At 32.7% G+C, this 23,141-nt stretch overlaps 2 protein-coding genes across 11 annotated transcripts in view; both read left to right on the forward strand.

Moving 5' to 3' along the window:
• Nucleotides 1-20: 20 nt before the first annotated feature.
• Nucleotides 21-12,198, forward strand: LOC116429426 (odorant receptor Or2-like). 8 transcript variants are annotated; one of them, XR_012998129.1, is made up of 8 exons: nucleotides 21-184; nucleotides 5,192-5,996; nucleotides 6,836-7,088; nucleotides 7,948-8,048; nucleotides 10,016-10,348; nucleotides 10,992-11,270; nucleotides 11,852-11,986; nucleotides 12,046-12,198. XR_012998129.1 is itself a non-coding variant. In XM_076365333.1 (8 exons), exons 2-7 carry the CDS (start codon nucleotides 5,802-5,804, stop codon nucleotides 11,918-11,920), a joined length of 1,230 nt encoding a protein of 409 aa, XP_076221448.1. In that variant the 5' UTR covers nucleotides 21-184; nucleotides 5,192-5,801; the 3' UTR covers nucleotides 11,921-11,926; nucleotides 12,046-12,198. The 8 variants fall into 8 exon arrangements, 7 of the variants coding, with proteins under 7 accessions (XP_076221448.1, XP_076221447.1, XP_031838228.2 ...); XM_076365333.1 differs by having other exon boundaries at nucleotides 11,852-11,926; XM_076365332.1 differs by having other exon boundaries at nucleotides 11,852-12,198.
• Nucleotides 12,199-13,285: 1,087 nt separating this feature from the next.
• LOC116429422 (uncharacterized) overlaps nucleotides 13,286-23,141 on the forward strand; it is an 89,991-nt gene continuing 80,135 nt past the window's right edge. For 2 of the 3 annotated variants that reach the window (XM_031982358.2, XM_031982359.2), the window contains exon 1: nucleotides 13,286-13,505. In XM_031982358.2, the coding sequence (XP_031838218.1) occupies nucleotides 13,430-13,505 (76 nt within the window). In that variant the 5' untranslated portion in view covers nucleotides 13,286-13,429. The remainder of the gene's footprint in view (nucleotides 13,506-23,141) is intronic. The other variant, XM_031982361.2, reaches the window with a different exon arrangement.

Here is a 23,141-nt window from a genome sequence, read left to right on the forward strand (position 1 = left end):
CTGCTGCAAACCACATTGATCGTTGACGAGAATTGGTTGCTGTAGTTGGTTATTAAAATGACGCGCATTAATTATATATTGTAATTAAAGAAAATAAACAATCGGTAAAGATGAAAGCTCTCGAGGACATACGCCATTATCAAAAGAGTGCCAAGTTACTTATTTCTGGCAAATCTTTCGAATGGTTTGTAGGAGAACGGCGCAAAATATACGGAAGAATAAAAAATAAGACTCTCACTTTTCAAATTTCTTCCTTTTAAAGCATATAGTTTTCGTGTTTTTCTACCAATACTAGTCAACAAAGAAACTTAAAAAAAGGAAAGGGACACAAATGCTCTTATATTTATTATTATATTACATAATTATTACATTATGCACGAACTATTTAGAAATATAAATAAGGATCCCACTTCTACAACTTGAAAGAACTAGCCCCTTTAACTTTAGAACTACCGAGGATTTAATACGATTAATATGTATTCCCTATAAAAATTGTAGCAACAGAATATTTTCGGTTTTTTCTGATATTCTTTACAGTATTCAACGGAAACTATTTATTTTCAAGATCATTTCAAATATTCAATGCTTTTAAGATATCAATAATTGCGAAAGAAAACAATCGAAACCAGCCATTTTGACTGTTACGACGGTAGTTCTTGGGTTAATACCAATCTCTAGTATCGCTGTATATGAAACACATTTCTATATATTGTAAGAAACTAATTTTAGATTGAACACTTCGTAGAAAGTAAAGTGGGTGGCGCTACGTGTCATTGTCTACCTGATACTCGGCAAAAATGATTCCTACAGTAAAGATTGTTGCATTCTCATATCTGTATAAATAGGTACAGTTCAATATATTTAATGAAAGTTCCTCATTAATATCTCGAAAATTACCAAATACCCAAAGTTAAATTTTTATATTTGGTGTTTTCTCTTCTTCTTCTCTGTTTCTTTAAAATTTTACGTCAGTCGGCCAAATAGCACTAAATTCTTTATGATGGTTGTGAAATTAAAATATGTAGTCAAAACGTTAGGATTATAATATACAATATTACTTATTCTTTCATAAGAAAGGCAAATAGTATCAGAATGAGTTATTAACAATTTTATGTCATAGTTCTTAGGTTACACTATTAACTTATATTACTAAATATTTTGATTCGATATCAGCTTCATTTTTGTACTCCTTTTCAAGTAATTTGGAAGTTCCGGTCATCGGTGACTACCGTGGCAGTTAACATGTTAACTGAACATATGTAAAATATAAACAAAGCAAATATCAGAGACGTAGGAATTGCTAGTTTCTATACACACGACGGTTCGCAACAGCGACAGTATTCCGACTATCTGAGTCAAGGAAAATCGACTCAAGCTAAAACTCAAATAAGGACCGTTCCTTCCAAATTTTCTTTATGACCTGTAACGCCTTTACACTCCGTACAGCTCTCTAACTTATGGCCTGCCCTATATTGCACTGAACTGTCAACCTAGGTTGGCGAGCGATGATCGCTACACGTTCTCCTCAATTTATACAAAACTTCTACAGTGTTTAAATTAAATATTATTTTTCAACTTCTATGATTTAAAGTGAAGTAAACATGCATATGTGGGATGGCGGAGGTTTTGGCGAAAACAAGCCTACGTGTATTTGTATGTTTATTGCAATGGACTATAAGCAACTAGAATTAAATTAAACTATGTGTCTTAATCTATTCTACGCAATACTACGCTGATTTACTACTCTAGGCTGTCAAACTACACGTCTACGCTATCAACTTTGACCTGCTCCTCTCACACACGCCACTACACTGTGTCAACCATGCAACTACACTCTCCACGCTAGTCCACACTGACCCGCTCCTCTCAACTCGCAAAATTACTCTCTGTCGAAAAAGGTCTTATAATCATCTTAAATACTAGTTCCGTCAACACGGGGCATGATCCTGCTGGCCATCGTCGGCCACCTGCCAACCATTTGCGTCCAAGCGACCTGGTCGTAACGGTCCGAGTATACCTGCGGTATCCGGCCTTACGCGTCGGACCCCACACATATGTAGGGTTATTTTTATTTAAATCCCACGTGTTGCTGTGGTGAAGAATAAAAAGAAACGAAAGACTCACTAGATAATAATAACAAATACTTTATTATATTATAACTCGCTGTCTCGCTAAATGTTACTCGCTAAAAAGATCACGCTCCACAATGTCTCTCTATCCGTTATCACGCACAAGAATGTTCCCCTCCGCTGTCTCGCACAAAATGTCCCTCGTGCACGCATTCCCACTCGTTTTTAACACACACCCCCATTCGCTCTGTCTTTCTCACCCTCGCACCCTTCTCACTCGCATCTTTCGACCATAGTCAAAACTCACGCAGTCACGTACATGCTTTTCTCACGGTCCAATCGCTCAGTTCCAGACACTCTTCCTCGCATTCTTTCAGCCTCTCAAGATTTTCTAAACGCAGTCACACTATTTTCCAAACATCCCGGCGCCGGGCCGTCGCAATACGACCTGGTCGCCCTTACGCACGCACAACAAACCATTCATCCTACCCATATATAGGGAGTTTCACTGGATTTTGTCATCTGGTACTACACATTGAATTGCGTTTATACATGTGATATGTGTAACGCGAAAAATTACGATCATTTAATTCAATTTATGTCATTACTGTACTACAATGAGTTAGATAATTAAGTTGTGCAAATTGATAAAGTACAATAAATACTTTATTGAAAGAAATACGTTTGAGTTAATTTCTTTCATAATTAGCAAAGTTATGGGCGGTTAAAGTTAAGCATACCCCGTTAAGTGTCCGAATATTTTTATAATTCACTGTATATGTAATAAGACAGTAAATCGAGTAAATATAATTAGCTATCTAGTTAGATTGTAAACATTATATGCGCTACGATGTACTTTCACCGGTATAAACTTAAGAGGACCTTGAAATGTCCTGCGAAGGTTATGTTAATATTTTTAAATGCAACCTTGTTTGAAGTTTACATTTCCATTTTTTAACATCCTCCTCTGTTATATCACAGTTCAATTACATTTCACTGATATTCAATCTTACAATTTTTCTGTTTAATAACAGTCTCATAATTTCTGGTTAATACCCTTAAGCAGGCGGCTGAAATTTTGTAACGTTAGGGCTCGGATGGGTGTTCACGACACAAATAACATTGTGGAACCAATTTTGAACTTTTTTCGTGTCTTACAATAATCACTGGGTGATTTTTATAGAGTTCCTTACCCTAAATACGATTCCGTAAACCAAATTGCTGGGTCAGGTTCAGTTTTTGAAAAAACTGAATTTTTGTAAAATCGATCGAATTTTTCAGAGAACTAAGTGTTACGTAAGAACTAACACCGATAGGCAGTTAAAGTTTGTCATAAAAAACAGAGGACAATTGCCCGAATATGTAGCTATAAAATTTTTAAATATTGCGTATTATTAAAAGCTTGTAAACGATGATCAATATTTAAAAAAGGATAGATGCGCATACTTCGTACGCACTTCTGTCACATTTCTACGAAAAGTGGGTTGGCTAGCATGAATTTGCTATGCATCATTGGATTCTGCAGACATTTCTGAAGAGGAACCCCTCAGCAGAAAACGTGGGAACGGTTTTTCTTTCGGACAGGTTAAGAAAATCTCCGCGAAGAGTGCGTGCACACAGCTTTGGCGCCACACGGCCATCGCTAGTCGGCCATGACTAGTCAGGACCGTGACTACGCGTTGTATAGACTTGGACCTCGGTCACTTCTTACATATATATGTAATATTTAATTGTTTTATAAATTTTTATATAAACGTATAAATTTTAGCGGTAAAACTGTGTAAAACGAAGGATGCATTTTAAAGTGGTTGTGGCTTTTATAGGGATATTGGACAAAGCAGTATGAAGCGTGAGTGGAAATTAGTATAATGAATTACACTTGGAATTTACTGGAAGGTGAAGAATAAGCTTGGAGTCGACAAGTCATTAGGGACAGTAGCTTGGATTAACGGATTAGGTTAATGGCCGATGGCAAGAAGTAAACACATTAGATAAAGAAATGGCGAAATAACCACAAAAACAAAGATGGCGGCACAACAACAAACAGTTGGGTTTGGGAATTGGCTAATAGAAGCGAAGGAAAGAAATTTAACACTAGAACTACCCGATGGGTCAAAATGACTGGTTTCGGCTCCAGTTTGCAATTATTGATACTTTAAAAGCATTGATTATTCAAAATGATCTTGAAAATAAATAGCTTTACTTAAATGCTATAACGAATTTCTGATGAACCTGGAAATAATCTATTGGTACGATTTTTATAAGGATTATATATCAATCATATTAACTGCTTGGTAGTTCTAGTGTTAAGGCAGTATAAAAAGATAAGAAAAATGGGGACGCCTATAATAGGATTATCGCTTTTTTATCCTGAATACTTTGCAATACTCAGTAATTGATAATGTGTGACCTGGTGTTAACCCTTTGCTGTTCAACGTCGAGTCTGACACGACATAGCATTCCCTTACAGCCGGTTCAACGTTCATAGCTTTTAAAAATAATTATAATTAGTTTAATTATATCTGCACGCAACTTAATGAATTTATATGAAAAGCAATCAGTAAAGGTGTTTAATTGTTTTTCAGCTTATTTTATACTTCACCTTGCTTATAACTTTATCAAAGGTTAAAGTGTTAAGAAAATGAAAAGGGGATGCAGATGTGTCGACAGGAGGAAATTTGTAAATAGATATGCGGGCGTTACAGGTACGGAAACTCGAATGTTCCTCGACGACACACACTCCACTATTAAAGCATATTCGCGAGAGCGAATTTATAACTGGGTAGTTTAACACTAGACGTACCGGCACTTTGTATATACCTAGTCATACCGTAACCAGTGAAATAACTGGTTAGAAAAACAATGTCAACAAGTTAGGCAATACGTATTTCTTAATGAAAACAAAAACAAAAGGAAAACAGAAAAATTGAAAAACTGATTAATCACAGAATATAGGAATCGAGAGAAAATTGAATGAACGAAGGAAAACAGAATTTTAAATCGAATTTTAAAACTGGTCGCGATACGTTTAGTACTATTATTATTTAGGAAGGTACTGTGAGACATGTGGTCATTAATTCTACAATTCGTTTACTTACATACAATTTCTGTTTGGGCGGTAGTGACATCAACTCGGAGATATTAATTTTCAACGTTGTCAGCGGGTACGCGTTGGACCGCGTTTGGTGGCTGCGTACAGAAGCAAGAGTGAAAGACAGAGTAAGACCGAGATTCAAATTCCAAATGTAACGAGGGGACTCTCAGAGTCACGCGAGTAGCCGTACGATACGTGTCTAATACGCTTAAGGACTATTATACTTAAAACAGTATGCGTGGGGCGTTAGAAATATTACACTACTAAAGCGTTAAGACCTTTCATTGTTGCACTAAGAAACTCGGAATACGTGAGATTGCAAGCCACCTATGACAAAAATCATTAATCGAATAAAAAATTTCCTACCTTGTCAGAGAACTCACCTTTACAGACAGTGAAGTGTTCGTCATACATGAATAATGGAAAATGCAGAAATCGATCACCCTTATTATCCTTTCTCCGGGATATTCGCAGTCGTTCGTGCAACGAATTGATTATTTCTTTTCTTATGTGGAATCTGCATAATAACAGGCTTCGTTGAAGTATCACTTCGAAACATCGACAGATGAGCTCGAATACCTGTAACTAGAATACCTGTTATGCATCAAAGAATCAAGTCATTTGACTGAACGTTCGCAATGCAGATAACGGAGCAAACAGATATTTCAGTCCGACTATGTGCTTTGTTCATGAAGTTAGCTGGCATGTGGACGGCAGAAAATGATAGGGAACAGCGGATCAGAGACTACACGCTAATTTATTCTCAACTACTAAATGTGATTGCTCTGTGTATAAGTGTAAGGGACATGTATTTCCGCTGGAAGCTCCATGATGTGAGTACAACAAATATTAAAATTCGTGTTTTCACATTGTCCCAAAATTATTCCTTGACACTTTCCATATTTTCTATTTCACATTTCATTTGGCAAGAAATAACTTCGGCTCATTTCCCATTCGTCCCTTAAAGGAATAGATACATCTAGGAATCACATGAAAGATAGAGTTGTACTTTACAATTATTTTCATGTATTATATTATATTTCAGTGAGTAATTATTACTAGCATTTGAAATTGCATAGATTTAACAATAAATTCTGGGAATTTCAATGAGGAATTTGTAAAAGTGTTGAAGATATGGCGGAACACGCGAAACACTTTTCTCGACAGTGAGTAATAAAATAAAATGAAAATGTAATCAAATTAGATATTCAAAATTTTGCATGCTTGTTTCTGTATACTTTAAGAGCATGTAGGGAAACTTTTATATTTTTTTAAACACGATGAATAAAATTACCAGTTTCTGAAACCGATTTTAAATTATTTGAAATTGTTCAATGAGTTGAACTCGAAATCTTTAAGAAGATACCATGAATGAGTTGCTTGTGTAAAAGACATTTGTTTTCACTACATCTATATCTAAATTGCTAATGTTCATGCGAATTTGAAATTTTAATAGTTAGACTAGGGAAACTGTAGTTAGAATTTCGTTTTCTTGCTTAATGATATCACCCGAGTAAGAAAATTACGTTGCATGGAACTTTATGACAGTTTTTACTTCTTCTTTTTATTTTATAGACTTTTGCACTACACAAAAATGCATTTGTAAATTAAATTAAGGTTTTGCAGACTATTTACGAAGTATCTGATTAAGGTATTTAAACATTTCTTGTAGATGCTGATGTATTCATTTTGTAATTTCCTGAGTATCATAACGGTTACGATCAAAATATTTATTTTACCAATGTACAAAGTGCAACTTTTGGACTTGTTGGCATACACGCGGAAACATTTTTGGAACGGTAATTATGATGAGCGCGAGAAACAGATTATGGCTGATACCAGCAAATATAGTATTCTTTTTGTCTCATTCGTTATCCTCACAGCACATGGTACTATGGTTTGTTACGTTGTAGCACCGCTTATAGGTAAGTAATACAACTTCATAGTGCAGTATGCTATTTTGGTTTTATGGCTCTGAATATTGATTGTTCAGGTACAGAAGTTCAATCCCTGATCAAAAAATTAGTGCCACCATAGTTTTTAAGATTTTTCGCAATAATCATAGCGTGGGAACTCTCAAACGCAATTTAATAATAATTTCTTCGTTGTAATGTTGACCCTATGCATTCCAGAAGTTTTTCACTGGAAATACTCAACATTTTCTAATGAGATACAAACGACATTATCTGAAATTGATTTGATCAGAAATCGCACATAAACTGAGGAGCAAAATTATTTTTACTTCAATATTTTACATACTGATGCATTATACAAAGTTTAATATTAAATACAAGACTTTACACTCTTGCCGTGTCAAATCTGCTGGCGACTGAGAGAAGCCTCTGGAGAGCAAAGGTGTAAAAACAAAACTTAAGTAAAGAAATTCAGCCTGAATTATAGAAAATTAATATGAAAAAAAGAATCACTTTTCCTACAAGTCAATAACTTTTGTAAATTATTAAGTTGATTTGTTCGCTACTTGTTAAAAACTGGGAACATGACATCCACCTATGAAGTGTTAACGTTGAACGAACATATTTATATACCTACGTACTTGTCTGAAAGTATTGTATTTTCCTTATCTAAGCATTTACCTTGTCTTACAAAAATTGTATTGTAATAGTATTATAATTATAATCATCTCTATCATATATATTATTAAAGTTACGAACATATGAACGAGATATCGGGAGATTACTGATGAATTTTCCTGATTACACCTTTCACAAAAGCAATAAGCCTTTAAAGCCGAAAATTATTAAGTTATATGCGTCTGCATTTCAGAAAACATAGGAAAGAACGAAACTGAAAGAATGCTTCCATTCCATTTCTGGATACCGTATTTTCAAAAGTCCCCTATCTTCGAAATAACATTTGTCTTACAGGTACTATATTTTAAATAACTTCACATTTCTTTATAGGGAAATGATAAATCTCGTCACGTACAACACTGGTTCGTTTTCTTATTGAAATAATCGGGTTTGAATAATTAATTACCAATAATGTTTGCGTAAAAGAATGATATTCGTAACAAAAATTACAGGTAGCCCTCCTACAGCATGGCATCCTACAACGCGATTTCGCTCTAACACTTGCGGAAACCGTCGTATAATACTGTACACAGTTTCAAATAACACAGCATTTTTCAGAAGCCTGCTTATCTACTGTTTTATAGGGGGGTTACCTGTTAGGTACCTATACAGTTTAATTGGTTAACTATACAGGTAGTTATACAGTTTAATTGATTTGCATTTAATATTTACATATAGTATAAGAATTCACAAAAGAAACAAATAACTTCAATAACAAATACCCGAATAATGATTAATTTTTTATTTGTTATTATTATTCAAGTAAAGTTTTATTTGAATCCTATTCAAGATTGTTTTCACTCTACTACCATAATTGCGTTAATTTTATTTAGTTCTTCAAATTATCCAGTTCTCTCGGATCTTTACGGTGCTCTATTGTTAGTTAGAATTGCAAAAGCTGATACAATCAACTTATAGAAAGAAATCTATGACTTATTTTAGTACATTATTGTACATTTAATACAAATTTACTATATTATTATCATGCAATTACTATGAGTAAAAAATTTTAAATAAATATTATTGGTAATATATTTCGTTGGCGAATAAAAGTCAAAATGGGCTTAAGTACGGTAGGGATTTCACATTAGCGAAGCCTGTCTATGGCTGAAAAGTGAAGAGGGGCAATGGGAGATCACTACACATCTCTTTCGTATAGATTTAAAGGTTAACACGTTCAGTGCGGCGCCGATTTTGCTATACTTTCCGCTCAGGCGGCAGCGCGTGAGCATTTGATGCCGAACGCTAAACTAGATCGCGCGACACAGCGCAACAGACGATTCCTTTTTTTCACTGTTTCTTTTGTCGTTTACACTGTGACAAGGGTGCAATGTATACAAGTATACACGTATACAATGTATAAACATAAGATAATGGGGTGGGGAATGCCACAGAGACAAAAGTGCGAACACCAAGAAACGATCAGCCTGAAAAAGCCACGGGAGTACACTAAATTTTAACATAAATTTTTTAATTGTCATTAATAATTTAACCCTTTAAAATGCTGGTCTCATGCACCGACGTCGACCAAACGAGAAGTTCGCTGTCAGTCCCTAGAATTTACGCCGCCCAAACGAAAAATCTACTGTCAGTCCCCAGGGACTGACGCCGCTTGAACGGAAAGTTCACTGTCAGTCCCTAGGGACTGATGCAGCACTCAACGTGTTAAGGTAATTTCAAGGGATATTCCAACTGTATCTGTGTAGTATAGAAGGAATTCACTCGTTCCTAATTCTGTTATTTGCGGGAGGGTCGATATTATACGACAAACGAAATAATTCGCTTATCCCTATTAGAAGAATGAAAGTACATAAGACGGAAGGTTAGACTTTTAAGTGACAATTGCTTGATTCATTCTCTGGTGGGTCTTTTTATACATGAATTTTGGGTAGAAAGTGGGGATCGTGTCTTCTACTGTAAAATGGAGCATTGCGTCACTACTGAGAAAAGGGCATTGTATCTTATCTTGACGTCAAAGGGCATCACAATAGTAATGGCGGCTCGGTTTCGGCACGTCCTTGTTATTGGCCGAACCGCATGCCGTGGTGGAGCGTGCGGATGAATCCCTTTGCCCTACAACACTTTTGAACAAATGATCGGCTTAACTAACGCGCGATCCCGACAGAGCTGTGGCAAGATTGACTTTTTTTTATCTGATAGAAATACAACTTCCCTATATTAGCATAACATCGAAAGTACAATAATTTCTTTTATATGTGATTACATTAAATACGATAGTAAGGAAATTTTTATTTTATTAGGTATTTAACTTGTATCACACTGGTGTATGTTATTTTTGCTTCGACAACTTCTTGTGCATTATGAATATGCATGCGGCTGGTCAGTTTCGTATACTACAGTACAGACTTACAAAGCTATCCGACACAGGAAAGGAGACACCGAATCAACCTGCAAGTACAAATCTAACGGATTACGCCAAAAAATCTTACGCTCAATTAAAAAAGTGCGTGCAACATCATCAAGCGCTTATAAATTATTGCAACCAGTTGGAAAATTCTTTTACAATTGTACTACTCGGCCAAGTATTAATCTTCAGTGTACTAATATGCCTTTTTGGATACGAAGTATTCCTGGTTCGTATTCACCGTATGTTGATAAGTTGACAGTTTTTAGAATAATAATTTCATGATAATTTCATTTGCGATATTATAATTATTGACGAAGCATACATCTATAGTTTCGGTGATTCTTTATAAATAACAAAGTTTGCACTATAGAATGTAGGCTCATGTAGGGGTGTAATTTAATATGCAATTCAGGTTTGAGTTTTTCTCACTTTTATTCGGGATATTTACTTATGTAGTGGAAACATTATAATTAAAAATTTGAAAGAATAACATGCATATTCTCATGTGCTTCAGTGAAGAAGGTTTTAATTAAATTATTTAATCAATTCTAATTTGAAAATTTATTAATTTATTCTACTGGGAGAAAGTAATATTATTATGAGTTATCTGTGAATGTGTTAATAATAATTATTATTTCCTAATAATAATTATGGTTTACCACCAATAGTAATTTTTTCGAAAGTGGATAGTAATAGTAATAAGATAAACTGAAGTCGGACATAACAAATTACAATAAACCTTTAAATCGAAATATTACGCGTTCATTGTTTTTGAGTTTGCGTATTTCCAGTTTACATTAAATTGGATTCTTTCAAATATTTAATGTTCTATAATACAGTGTTCGATTGTCCTATAAATATTTTTACAGGCAAAAGATTTAAGTGTCACAAGACGTTATGTCTTTATATTTCTTATGGTGGGCAGTTCCTACCTGCTATTCATGTTTACGTACAGCTGTAACGGATTACTAGAACAAAGCCAAGGCATTCATTACGCAGCGTTTTCAGCACCTTGGAATCTCATACCCATGACCCAAACTGGAAAAACGCTTCGACGCACTTTGTTATTTGTTATATTACGATCTGAGAAAGTTTGTGCTTTAACGGCATGTGGATTTTTTCCTATATCGTTGGATACTTATAGGACGGTAATGAATGTGAATTCTGTAATTTCTTTCTTTCGGACAATTTTTATATTCACTATTCAAAATCCCTGTTTTTGGAAATAGTACACAGATAGATCTCAACTATTCTGAAATGTAAGAATTCATTTTAATATGGAAAAAATGTACAACGAATATTTTTAAACGTATCTTTTCAAACGTATTTTATTAATTTATTATAAAATAAAGATGTCTTTCGTTTTACAACGTATTTTAATTGTGGATTCCACTTTCTTCTGCTTCTTCGTATTTTCATACGTGTGATGACCACCCGGCAGTGCTGTGTTAAAGTCTTTGTTAATTTGCATGTTTACAAAAGACTGTATCGATGAAAGAAATTCTACGAATTTTGCATTAACTGAATTTTTCTTCGCATTAAATGCGTATATCCCATTGTTCGAGAATTACCTGTATAGGGTAATACTTTTTTGGACCAGTGAATATACGTTCAACATGTTTTTTTTTATTATATAAACATGTATGTAGACAATAAATTGATGCTCTCTTTCAATAAAATCAAATTATATTTTATCAAGAAGTTTTAATTACATATTCACTTGTTACAGATCATGAGTACCGCAGTATCATATTTCACTTTGCTCAAACAGAGTCTAGATGATTCAGATGATATCTGATTGGAGGTTTAGTTCATTTTATTTTTTTGTTACTGATTCAGTGATATATCTGGAATTTTATTAAAGGTAACTGGTAAGTATCAAATAATTATTGACTTTTGAACGTATCATCGTTTCTTTTTCAGGGAGCTGTTATACATCTTAACAAATGGTAGAACATCTTTAAATTCTGAATTATGAATCGCTATCTTTGTCATAAGCTGCATTCGAAAAAAAAAATAAGTTTGCACAATTCTCTTTTTGTATAACTGAAATGTTTGTTCATTAAGTTAACATACGATACGCATGTTGCACACATCGAGTAAATGTGTATGTGTAAAGATAAAAGGTTTTTTATTTTCTTATGAAAATTCTATAAGTCTTTCTTAACTGCCAAATAGACACTCATCAAAACCCCTATGCAGTGGAAACAGTTTGTTTGGTAAAACAGAAATTGAAACCTCAAAATTCTTCATAATCAGTGCTCTGTTATTCTTATATCTCATGTATCCGACAAAATTCGATTCATTCGATATGGCACCAAGAATATTTTTGCTTAAGTTTATGTAAAAAGTGGTGTCAGCTGAATTCGAGTGACGTAGCAGTTAAAGTGTTAAAGGTAAAACATGATAATTATTTACATTAAACGTTACCGCGGTGATAATCTTGACATTCACGTATGTAATCAAGGATATCATACTGAGTAACATTTCTCAATAACTTAATTGCTGATAAGCGTAGAAAAGTGAAGCTATGCAAAATTTCAACCCAATCAATTTATATTTGACGTACGATATGATGATTGAAATTGACGTATATTTGACGAAATTCCGGAAGTTTAGCTATTATATATGTCTATTCAGCACATTATTCAAAAAAGATATCCAGTAATTTACAATTGTGTTCTATGTTCCATCGGTAATGATGGGAGATACCTTAAAATGGTAAAAAGCGTTTTACTAAATTTTAGTGATTGATGTTTGAATCGTCAAAAATGTTGTTGGTAGATGCTGTTTTTTTACTTAATTCAAATCTATTTTCAAAATTATAACTAAATTGGAATGTCGACGTTTTCGAGAGTGTAACGTACTGTTTTATCAACATCGGGTACTTCACGTTCTGTAATTAGAGCAAAGAAAACTGTTTTACTAATACTAAATTAGCGTTTCAAATGAGTTTCTTAAATATCGAGAAGAATACACAAGGATATCTGCTTTCAAAATTCTGATGTGATAATATTTAATGTGTAATTGAAACCTACATTTTGTCATTTATTCTACAATTCGTTTACCTACATTCACTTTTCATTTGGGAGGTGGTGACATCTACTCTGAGATATTAATTTTCGATGTTGTCAGCGGGCAGGCGCTGGACCGCGTTTGGTGGCTGCGTACAGGAGCAAGAGTGAAAGACAGAGTAAGACCGAGATTCAAACTCCAAATCTAACGAGGGGACTCTCAGAGCCACGCGAGTGGCCGTACGATACGGCACGGGTGTTTGATAACTGTCGACAATAGTGCACCGTGCGCCATGTGTACTTCGACAAGTGTAACCTTTTCGTGTCTTTGTGTTATATTACTTTTCTCCGGATTTAATCTACCGTTCGGTAAGTACATACTTCGAATTTCTCAAATTTTCATTGTTTCGAAGGGCTGTCAATAATAAATATTCGCTGAACGATTGCCTCGTTAAAGCGTTTTTTATTGGAGCATCATCCATCACTGTTTCCAATCGTGTTTATTTATTTAGGTAAATGTAATGATTAAATCTTATATATAGAATTACGTAAAATTATTTTTTGTGAATGAAAATATAAATGGATGTACGGGAAGTTCGTTCCATGTGAGAAACATTCGGACAATTTAATTCTTGGGAAGTAATAGCCTAATGAAAAGAGTACTTGTGCAAATGAAATGAGAATTTCTTATAAAAAAATTCTTGTAAAATCAATTTATTTTTAGGCGTTGATTTCCGTTTTGAAATTTCCGTATAATTTCTTATGTTACTTTCTGTGTTTGGGATATTGGAGGCATTTTATTATTCTTTCATAACACGCACAGTTTACTTTACAACTAATTATTACATAGCTTTGTCTAACTTCCACATTTCGTTGATTAGTATTCTACCGTTCGTAATGACACATCAACATTTATTACGTTTTAAATATTTTCCTGAAATATAGTTAAGTGCTTTATTTTATTACCTCAATGTATTCACAAATGACACTATTTTTCTTTGTTAATATCTATGCAATTGATTCCTCCATTTCTGACGTTAAGCGGTTTGATTAAAGACTTTCTACAAGAGGTAGCCTCATTTAAAAACGTGTAGGATGCAACGAGGGTAGGATAAACAGAAACAAGCAACTCTTAAGCCTGTTGCTCTTAAAGACTAGAGTTTTGCTCTTATAATATAGTTTCGTGCATATCTGTATTTTATGCAGAAGATTCATTTTCACTTTGCTCTCATTTATTTATCATAAATTGTACCTGTGTTAATATTTTTAACAAACATACATTGTATACTTTATATTTATAATATCGTTCATAAAAATAGTGAAGGTGAATAAACTGATACTGTAAAATGATTATGCTGCTACCTTTGAGATACCTTTCAAAACGTAACAATAACAAAATTTAAAACGTTATAATAATGTAAAATCAGATTCGTAAATTAATAATAAAATATTCAGTTGAAATAAGAAGAATACTTACTACTCTTCGTATTCCTGATTTATCCAGAAACATTTTTGAAGGTATGGTTAGGCTACAACTGTAGATACTATTCCTTTCTAAGGATTCTGCAATTCTCCCTTTGAGACTGACGAGGTCCTCGAATTCCGTTATTCTTCAAATGTCCTTCGAATAATGGAATGACATCTTGTACAATTGTTGGAAATTTCGCAAATATTTCACTTATGATTTTCTTATTGCGTTTTACAACGATTATGTTTTAATAAAATTCGATACAGATTCCCGAGAATTTTCTCCTTAATACGGTATTCTCGTTCGAAGAGTTCGTTTTCCAGCGACTTTTAAATAACGATTAGATTAAAAAATAATAAAATTAGATATTCGGAACTTTGCGTTTAAATATCTTCGCAAGTGTCAGTGGAATCTGATTTAAATACCCTAGTAGTGGGGTAGTGTAATCAGCAGCAGCATATAATTTTTAAATAATCATGAAAATCAATTAGTAAACATTTTTATCCGATTATATGATTTATATATGACCATATATGTTATATATAGTGAAAAATCTTGATGTGAGTACAGCTCGTCATATGATACGATTGGGTTTAGAGGCTACCGGTAATAAATTATGGCAATTTTAAGATGCAGCTACATCGAAGTAAAACTATGACGCGCTCAGTGACCTACTAGCATTGGCTAAAAGTGATCGATATCTAAAAATTGCAATAATTTCTCGAAAAACATCATATAACATAGTTACAGATGTCTGAATTAAAATCATTTTTGGAGAAAAATATTTTTATTTTTTCGAGTGGTACATGATGTGTGTATAATACTTTTTTAAGAGCAGGCACTCGACAATGTTCTTTGTGCTTTAAATATAATATTTTAAAAAATCGATACCTTTTCATTGATTCTTCAAATACATGTGCTTTGGATTAGCAGTGTATTTACTTACACAGTGCACGCTGCGATAGTTCTAAAAAGATTATGCTTAATATATTATATGCGAGTAATTTGTTATATAAATATAGATTTCTATAAAACAAGTAAAAAAATTATATTAAGTACTTATTTTCCACGTTCTCAATGTTATTACAGCATTTATTTTATTTTTAGTTATTTTTAGTTTCCATAACTATTTTATTTCCAGTTATTTCTCCTTGGACTGTTATTGTTATTATTACGTACATATGTGTAATTAACATTACCGTCAATGTGTAATTATCACTGCTAACTAATGTTCTCAATTCGCAAGTGTAAATATGTAATCCCCGTACAGTAATTAGGTCAATTTGGCCGAAATTAAGCTCTACCACTTAATAATCTTTTGTATACTATACTACCTCATAATTACATAAATGTAACGAATACAGAGTGTTTTGTAATTCATTTAGTTGTGTTTGAAATTTGAGGATGTATTTGCTTCAAAAAATTTTTTTATGTAGTGTAGAGCAATGAAAAATGGTCATTAATTTTCACATTGTTATTTTGTAATCAAAAACGCAGTATTCGTTTCAACAAAGCACTGCCTTACTATTAAATTGCAAATGAAATAGCCATCAAAAAGTTCTTCGATGAGAATACGAAATTAAACTAAAAAGAAAGTGTGTATCATACGTAATCTATATTAACAAGAGAACCTTTTCAACCAGCACACGCCGATTTTGATGAAACTCATGTGAGACATGGTTCTCAAGAAAATATTTGACATGTATCCTTTCTTATCGGCCAACATTCACTTTAAAGGTACGAAAACATCCCCAAAATTGAGGGTTGGAAGTATATTTTTTACAATATCTCTGAAACTAAGGGGTGTAGAAAAGAAATGTTCTTTTTAAATTGTTCGTCTCAAAATGGACAATTTAGATTTCTTTTCTGCGCCCTCTAGTTTCAGGGATACTGTATAAAATATACTTCAAACCCTCAATTTTGAGGGTGTTTTTTGAGTACTATGTCTCACATAAATTTCATCAAAATCAACGTGTGCTGGTCGAAGGAGTTCCCTTGTAAGAAAAGAATCATATCTCCTGAAAGGTGCATATCAAATATTCAAAATATGTAGTAATATAAATTACGAGTATGTTGCAATTCGAATATTTCTCGGTACCTCCTGTGAACGTGCAGGGCATAGAAAAGCGATTGATGCAAAGAAACAAGACTTAAAGGTAAATTTGACTGTTGAAATGTCGCAAATTGTGTAGCAATCATCTTGTCAAGACGGTTCTATTCTTCGCGCTGGTCTAATATGAATGCCTTGGAGGTTCATATATACTTGGTTCTTGCCTGGGAGTGGCATAATATCAGATACAACAATGACTCTCTTTGGTATATTACGCACGTAATACGTACACGCTCTCGGATGAATGAAATTCCATGCAAAGTGTACCCTGGAGAATATTTTATCACCCTCTGGACGCCATGAAATACGGAAAACAGCTATTTCATGTAGTTTCAGCATACATCACTATTTCTCGCACCTAACCTTTTTTTCTTTGAGGAAAATATCGACTGAACTGGAATTTTCATGACACATAATCGAATGATCCTAGTATTAACTCTAAAATCTGAACGTACGATACGTAAACCCGATGTTCTGTGAACTGACTGAATGAATTTTTACTGTAAAAAATTAATTTTAGACTTGAACTTTATTCAATTACAAAATGTTTTGATACTGTTCTAATATTACTTTTTAAAAGTTAAAAACGGATGTAGGAAGCAAATTTTTACATTTCCTTCAACACTAGACATACCGGCACTTTGCAATACACACTTCTACTTATTTATTCCTATTGTAATTGCACAGTCGAATGGTCGGTTAAGAAACAAAGTTAAACAAGTTAAAAATAAATATTCCTCAGTTAAAAATTAACAAAACAAAATATTATTCTGCTGAAGTGTTAATATTATAGACTGCAGCGTAATTTTTATTAATTACATACTTGTTTTATAGGTGAACAATGATCTTAATTTTTTTAGTGGAAGAGACGCGAATTGACGATTGAATGTTTACATAATTAACCTAAATTGCAAGTAGGCAAATGTAATTGAATAATAATGGTAATAAATAATAAAAATTCTAGAAGAACATAAAATAAGTAAATGATCAAATTAATCAAACTTTAAATTTATAGATACATAAGTGAGATTAGTTTTTAGTGGTAAAATGGAAAGAATTTCTACCTATTATTTAAATAATAAGCAAATACTAAAGGATGACGTCAAAACGTTTGGTCGTTAATAAAGGAATATCAATTTGATATCCCTGGAACGTCTACGTTCGTTATCCCTTGTCTTATCAGTTCTCCGTGAGTCAGAAAAGAAATTACTCTTCAGAGGAGTAGGTACCTACGGAGGTCAAGATCAGATCGAACAGTTAGGCAACCCATCTAGGACTGCTGAACTGAAGTCGGTAGCTGATCGCAAATAAGATAATAAAATAGATCAAATCGAAGAAGCGGTGAATGGTAGGATTGGTTTCAGCGTTGTCTTTGATAATGGACATTAAAATCTTGAATAGTTTTCGTTGACATTCAAATGACAGACTCATTAGTTCTCTGATGCACGTGAAAATTTTATCTTATTAAATGAACATACATAACTTTATTTTACCAAATCATTATATATCATATATTTTTACGAAAAGAATATTACAGGTGTTAATATCGGGGTTGTCTTTGGAAACAATTTTTCCTTTTCTATGATTGATCAAAGGAATAATGTTAACGGTAATAATGGACAGTAATATTGTTTCTTGTCATAATGGATGTTGTTTAACGGACGATTTCCCTCCATGTAGGTGACACGTCTATACGTTTCGGTTCTCTGACAGTACCATTCGTCGAGTATACTTGACATATGTAGTTATACCTACAGAATCGTACAAACCAATTACTTACTTTATACGAACTACGAATTTGTTTGAAATCTGTTGCAACTGGTATCCTCAGGTGGTGACAGTTTGAAATTGTATTATGGTATACAAATTCTGGAGCAATCATCTGCACAATCCGCATAAGGATTGCAAGGAGATGGAACGAAATTAACAATTAACGAATACTTCGGTCGTACTAATTTTATGTGCAAATGAGATTTATAACTTGCTTTCCAATTTCAAACAGATTTATTACAATAACAAATCTTTATGTTACATAAATTATTTTAATAACAAGTATTTTTAGTCTTTCATTTCTATTATCACTCTACGACCGCTAAGGGTTAAAATAGTAAAATATGTATTTGTAAAATTGGACAGGTTATTATGAAGTTTTTTGCAATAACTGCATAAACTCTTGCAGAACCACGTGATACAAATGAAATACATATTTTGCATAGTTTTTTTAACAAAAATTTTACAGTTTCAAAAAAAGTATGTACAATTTAGCTATTGTCATTGCAGACATTTATTATAAGAGAAATGCAATATTATTTTGGTTTAATTGTAGTAAGAAATATTCTATTGTATCGCAAATTATAAGTGACTATGTTCGTATTATATCGATGTTCGTGTTATCTGAGATAATATTTCCAAAAGCAGTGGATGTTGTAGATATGCGGAGAGACAAATTAATAGGAAAAATTGTAAATTAGAAAGTATTTCATAATTTTATCAAAATGCTGCTTCGTCTACAAAAGGAAGTCTTGTTTTAGGCACAGTATTGACCGACTTTTGGTCTCCAGCCTCATATTACGGACCACTTCACACAAACTCTGTTAACTTTTGCAGTGCACTGTAAACCGACAAAATACAATTGTTTGTTTCGTGGTCTTCCTACACTATATGTAATTACTTTTACCGTTGCATACACCGGGTGATTCATGAATTAACATTCACTAACGTTTCATGTTATGACACTTTGATTAAAAACCCATAGAATTTACTGGTTACACTAAATGAATTTACTTTTACACTTAGTGTTACGTGACAGATAAGATTTCTGATTGGTAATATAAATATAAAATATAAATTTTGTACACGTAGAAACGGTGAAAATACCTAAGTAAAGAAACAGAATTTGTTCTTAGGAAATTTCATTAAAAAAATGAACATTAAAATTTGAAGTAACTTCACAAGGGACACTGTTGAGTGTGATAGGTTGATTTTTATGAAACTTACACGTGGAGAAATTATTGGAAGATATTTTACACGCACTTTTTGTAGCTGCTGATGAAAAAAATTATCCTTAAACATGAGAATAGAAAACATATTTTTCGAATATTTCACTAACTTCTTTTGTTACTCGATGAAAGAAGTTTTGTAATAATAATTGTTTTTTATGCGGTAACAACTAACGATTATGTACAAATGGTTTGTAACATCAAATTCAAACAGTTAAATAACTTATTAATTATTAATTTGACCGATTCTCAGTACGGTTAGTGTTAATCAATTATTGATATTCCAAAAGCATTGAATACTCGAATTGATCTTGAGAATAAATAGTTTCGCTTAAATACTATAATGTATGTCTAAAGAAACTGGAAATAATCTATTGTTACAATTTTTATAGGAATCACACATTAATCGTATTAAATGCTCGGCAGTTCTAGTGTTAAGTATGGATGTGCGGTCTTACAAACCTCTAAGTATATAAGCTATCGTGGATTTCGAAACCAGTGAAATTTTCGTTCTACAGTTTATAACATTGCTATGTAGAGATATTTAAATAAGTAAAAACAATCTCGATTTTTCCCGGTTAAATGATAGTACAAAGGGTTAAAATGTTGAAGAAACAATAATGACCAGCAGCTTTGGTCTTTACACATCTTATTGCGTACGAATCGATAAAGTGACAAGCTAACTTTTCCTCCCTATGGTTTCACCATCGATCGTTGACTCTCGTGAGTATTCCGGGGTACATCGACAATACCTTGCCGGTCATTCGATTATTCCGACTCTGTCGCCAATGAGAAATTCTTTTTTTTTCCCGTTTGCTGGAAATGAAATTTCTTCCCTTGTGACGCGCGACGATGCAATACCGTTGAAAATCGTAGCTCTTAACCATCACGATACGAAAGGCAAGACTTAATATGGTGTATGAAGGAGACTTTAGACCATCATGTCAGTGGAAAGCCTTGCTGATGAAAAAATTCCAGGAACATTATCTGGCTTCGGATCTTTACAGGAAAAAGATTAAATACAGTCTATGCAGTAAGAACGTGTGCAGTAAAATTTTTAGCTGGATCTAGTTATCGTAAACATTCTTGAGAAATTAGAAATTCTTAATGTTCTCCTGCAATAAATAAATATACATTGAATTTTGTTTTTACACGATAGATATGTAAATTCGTGTAAAAAATATACTTCACCTATAGAAAAATGTAGATTGGTTACAGACTTACGAAACCAGCAAAATAATACAATAAATGAAAATTAAATTAAAATTCTAACGTATGAAAATTGATGTTAGAATATGGGTAATTGCACGAAATAAAAACAAATTAAGTAAAAAGAAAATGAATTTTTGTTTTTAATTCGTGTTAAATTGAAGAAATTGTGTAAAAAGACAAATGATTCCTGTCAAAACAGGAATATTTGTAAAACATATTTTTCTCATGTATAATTGCTTGGTATCTTTTGGGAATACTGTCCATTAATTTGGCACCGAATTTTTTCTATAAATCACCACGTTGATCGAATTTGTTGAATTGTATTTAATTCTGCCGATTCCGTATATATAATAACGTATCAGACTCATGGTGAAAATTTCTGACAGAGTTTAACAAACGTAAATATTACTGAATTCTTTTGAATTCAAATGAAACATTATTCTTCTGTTATCAATTATTAATAACAATTTATTACACTATAGAGCAAACATATACATAGAATATGAATTTTTCTCTTTTTTTTCTATGTCTATATCTATGCTATGTCTGTTTCCTCTAAGGTATAATAATTGATAACAAATAAATAATATTTAATTTAAATTTTAAAAATAGAGTAATAAATTCGTAATGACAGAGTAGTTCTACCGATTATAGTTGAGAAATAAATCATGGGGCAAGGGGTAACTCAATATTATCATTGTAGAGTGTATCATTGTAAAGATCAGTTCACTATTACTGTATTATTCGCTATTTTTTACTTTATATAGAGCAATGAAAATAATGGTTACCGCACTCGGTAAATCATAGATAAATCTACACACCTCTGGAATGGTAAATGTTTGTATAGAAATTTCAAAAGTAAAACTGTCCATAACATTGAAAATTGTTGTTAAATGTCTTTTATATCAATTTATTTTACACGACAAGATGAAACATTTGGAAAGGTTGTTATAACACAAATAAATATGTAGATTGCGAGTTCTAACTTCCTAAAGTTTATAGTTCGTTCGTAGCGGGACGAGTTAGTGCGAATAAACAAAACTTCCGCGTGCTTCGCATGTTAACTATCCGAAGAACGTGAATTTGATTCTGTCGCGACGTAAGTGGTAGGTAGTCACGTGTCTTTGTTTACAGTTACTGATTCGACTCGTTGAATAGATTACAGCAACGATTTGATTGTGCAGAGTTGTATGAGCTGCTCATTGACCAAATCAATTACTTTCACTTTTTTCATTTTAGTCTTTATTATTAAAGATATTATTAGCTCATAACTTTTCATACTTAAAATAAATTTCCTTGTTATCGAGTATTGTACCATGAAACAACAAATATTCTGTTGACCATGCGAAACTCGCCGTAAATAAAATTACTTAGAAGTTATGTTCTTTTATACCTTTTACATATTCTTTAGACTAAAGCTATATCTGTAATAATGAAGTGAAATACGTTCTACAATGCATCACTTTTTTCTAGTTTTTGTTTTGTGGAGTTCTGGCTAATGAGTGACTCATATACAAGTAGAAGAGGGGGTACGAATAGGAAACAGGGTAAAAATATGAGACATCAAAGTTTTGACTTGTAGATGGTATTAACTTACTTCTCACCATGAATATATGTGAAATATATGGAAAATATGTATAATATGTATGGTATATAAAGATATGCACTATGCACAATTTATAAAACAAAAATTACACTTTTCGAATTGACTGTTCACAACATAAATTTCCGTCCAGGAGCTATTCTTCTAACTATTTTCTGAAAAAGTATACATTTGCATAAACATATGCAGTCTACTAATTACTCTGGCTTATCTCCGCATAATTTGTACAACGTATAGAGTAATATATAGGTATACCTTTTCTTCTTGAAACCTATTTGAAATTTTATTCTCCATCTAAAAATCATTTAACTCATATTATCTTCAGTTAGTGTCCAACTCTTGCGGCGGATGATTTGTAGCGGTAAAACTAATTAGAGTTTACAGTTTGTAAATATTTATCATTTACACTCGAGAGGCGACTCACAGTCGCCATTTGGTTTGGGCAAGATTATAAAGTTCGATATTCAATATCAAAGTTTATATAATATAATTATAAATGAAACATTCTATTCATTCATTCGTATTTTATTTATATAAATAATACATAAATATTTGTGTCATTTGTAAAAATTATCATTAATATCTCATTAGGAACTGACGAATATATCTAGCG

The sequence above is a fragment of the Nomia melanderi genome, chromosome 3, assembly GCF_051020985.1.
Source record: "Nomia melanderi isolate GNS246 chromosome 3, iyNomMela1, whole genome shotgun sequence".
Taxonomy (NCBI): domain Eukaryota; kingdom Metazoa; phylum Arthropoda; class Insecta; order Hymenoptera; family Halictidae; genus Nomia; species Nomia melanderi.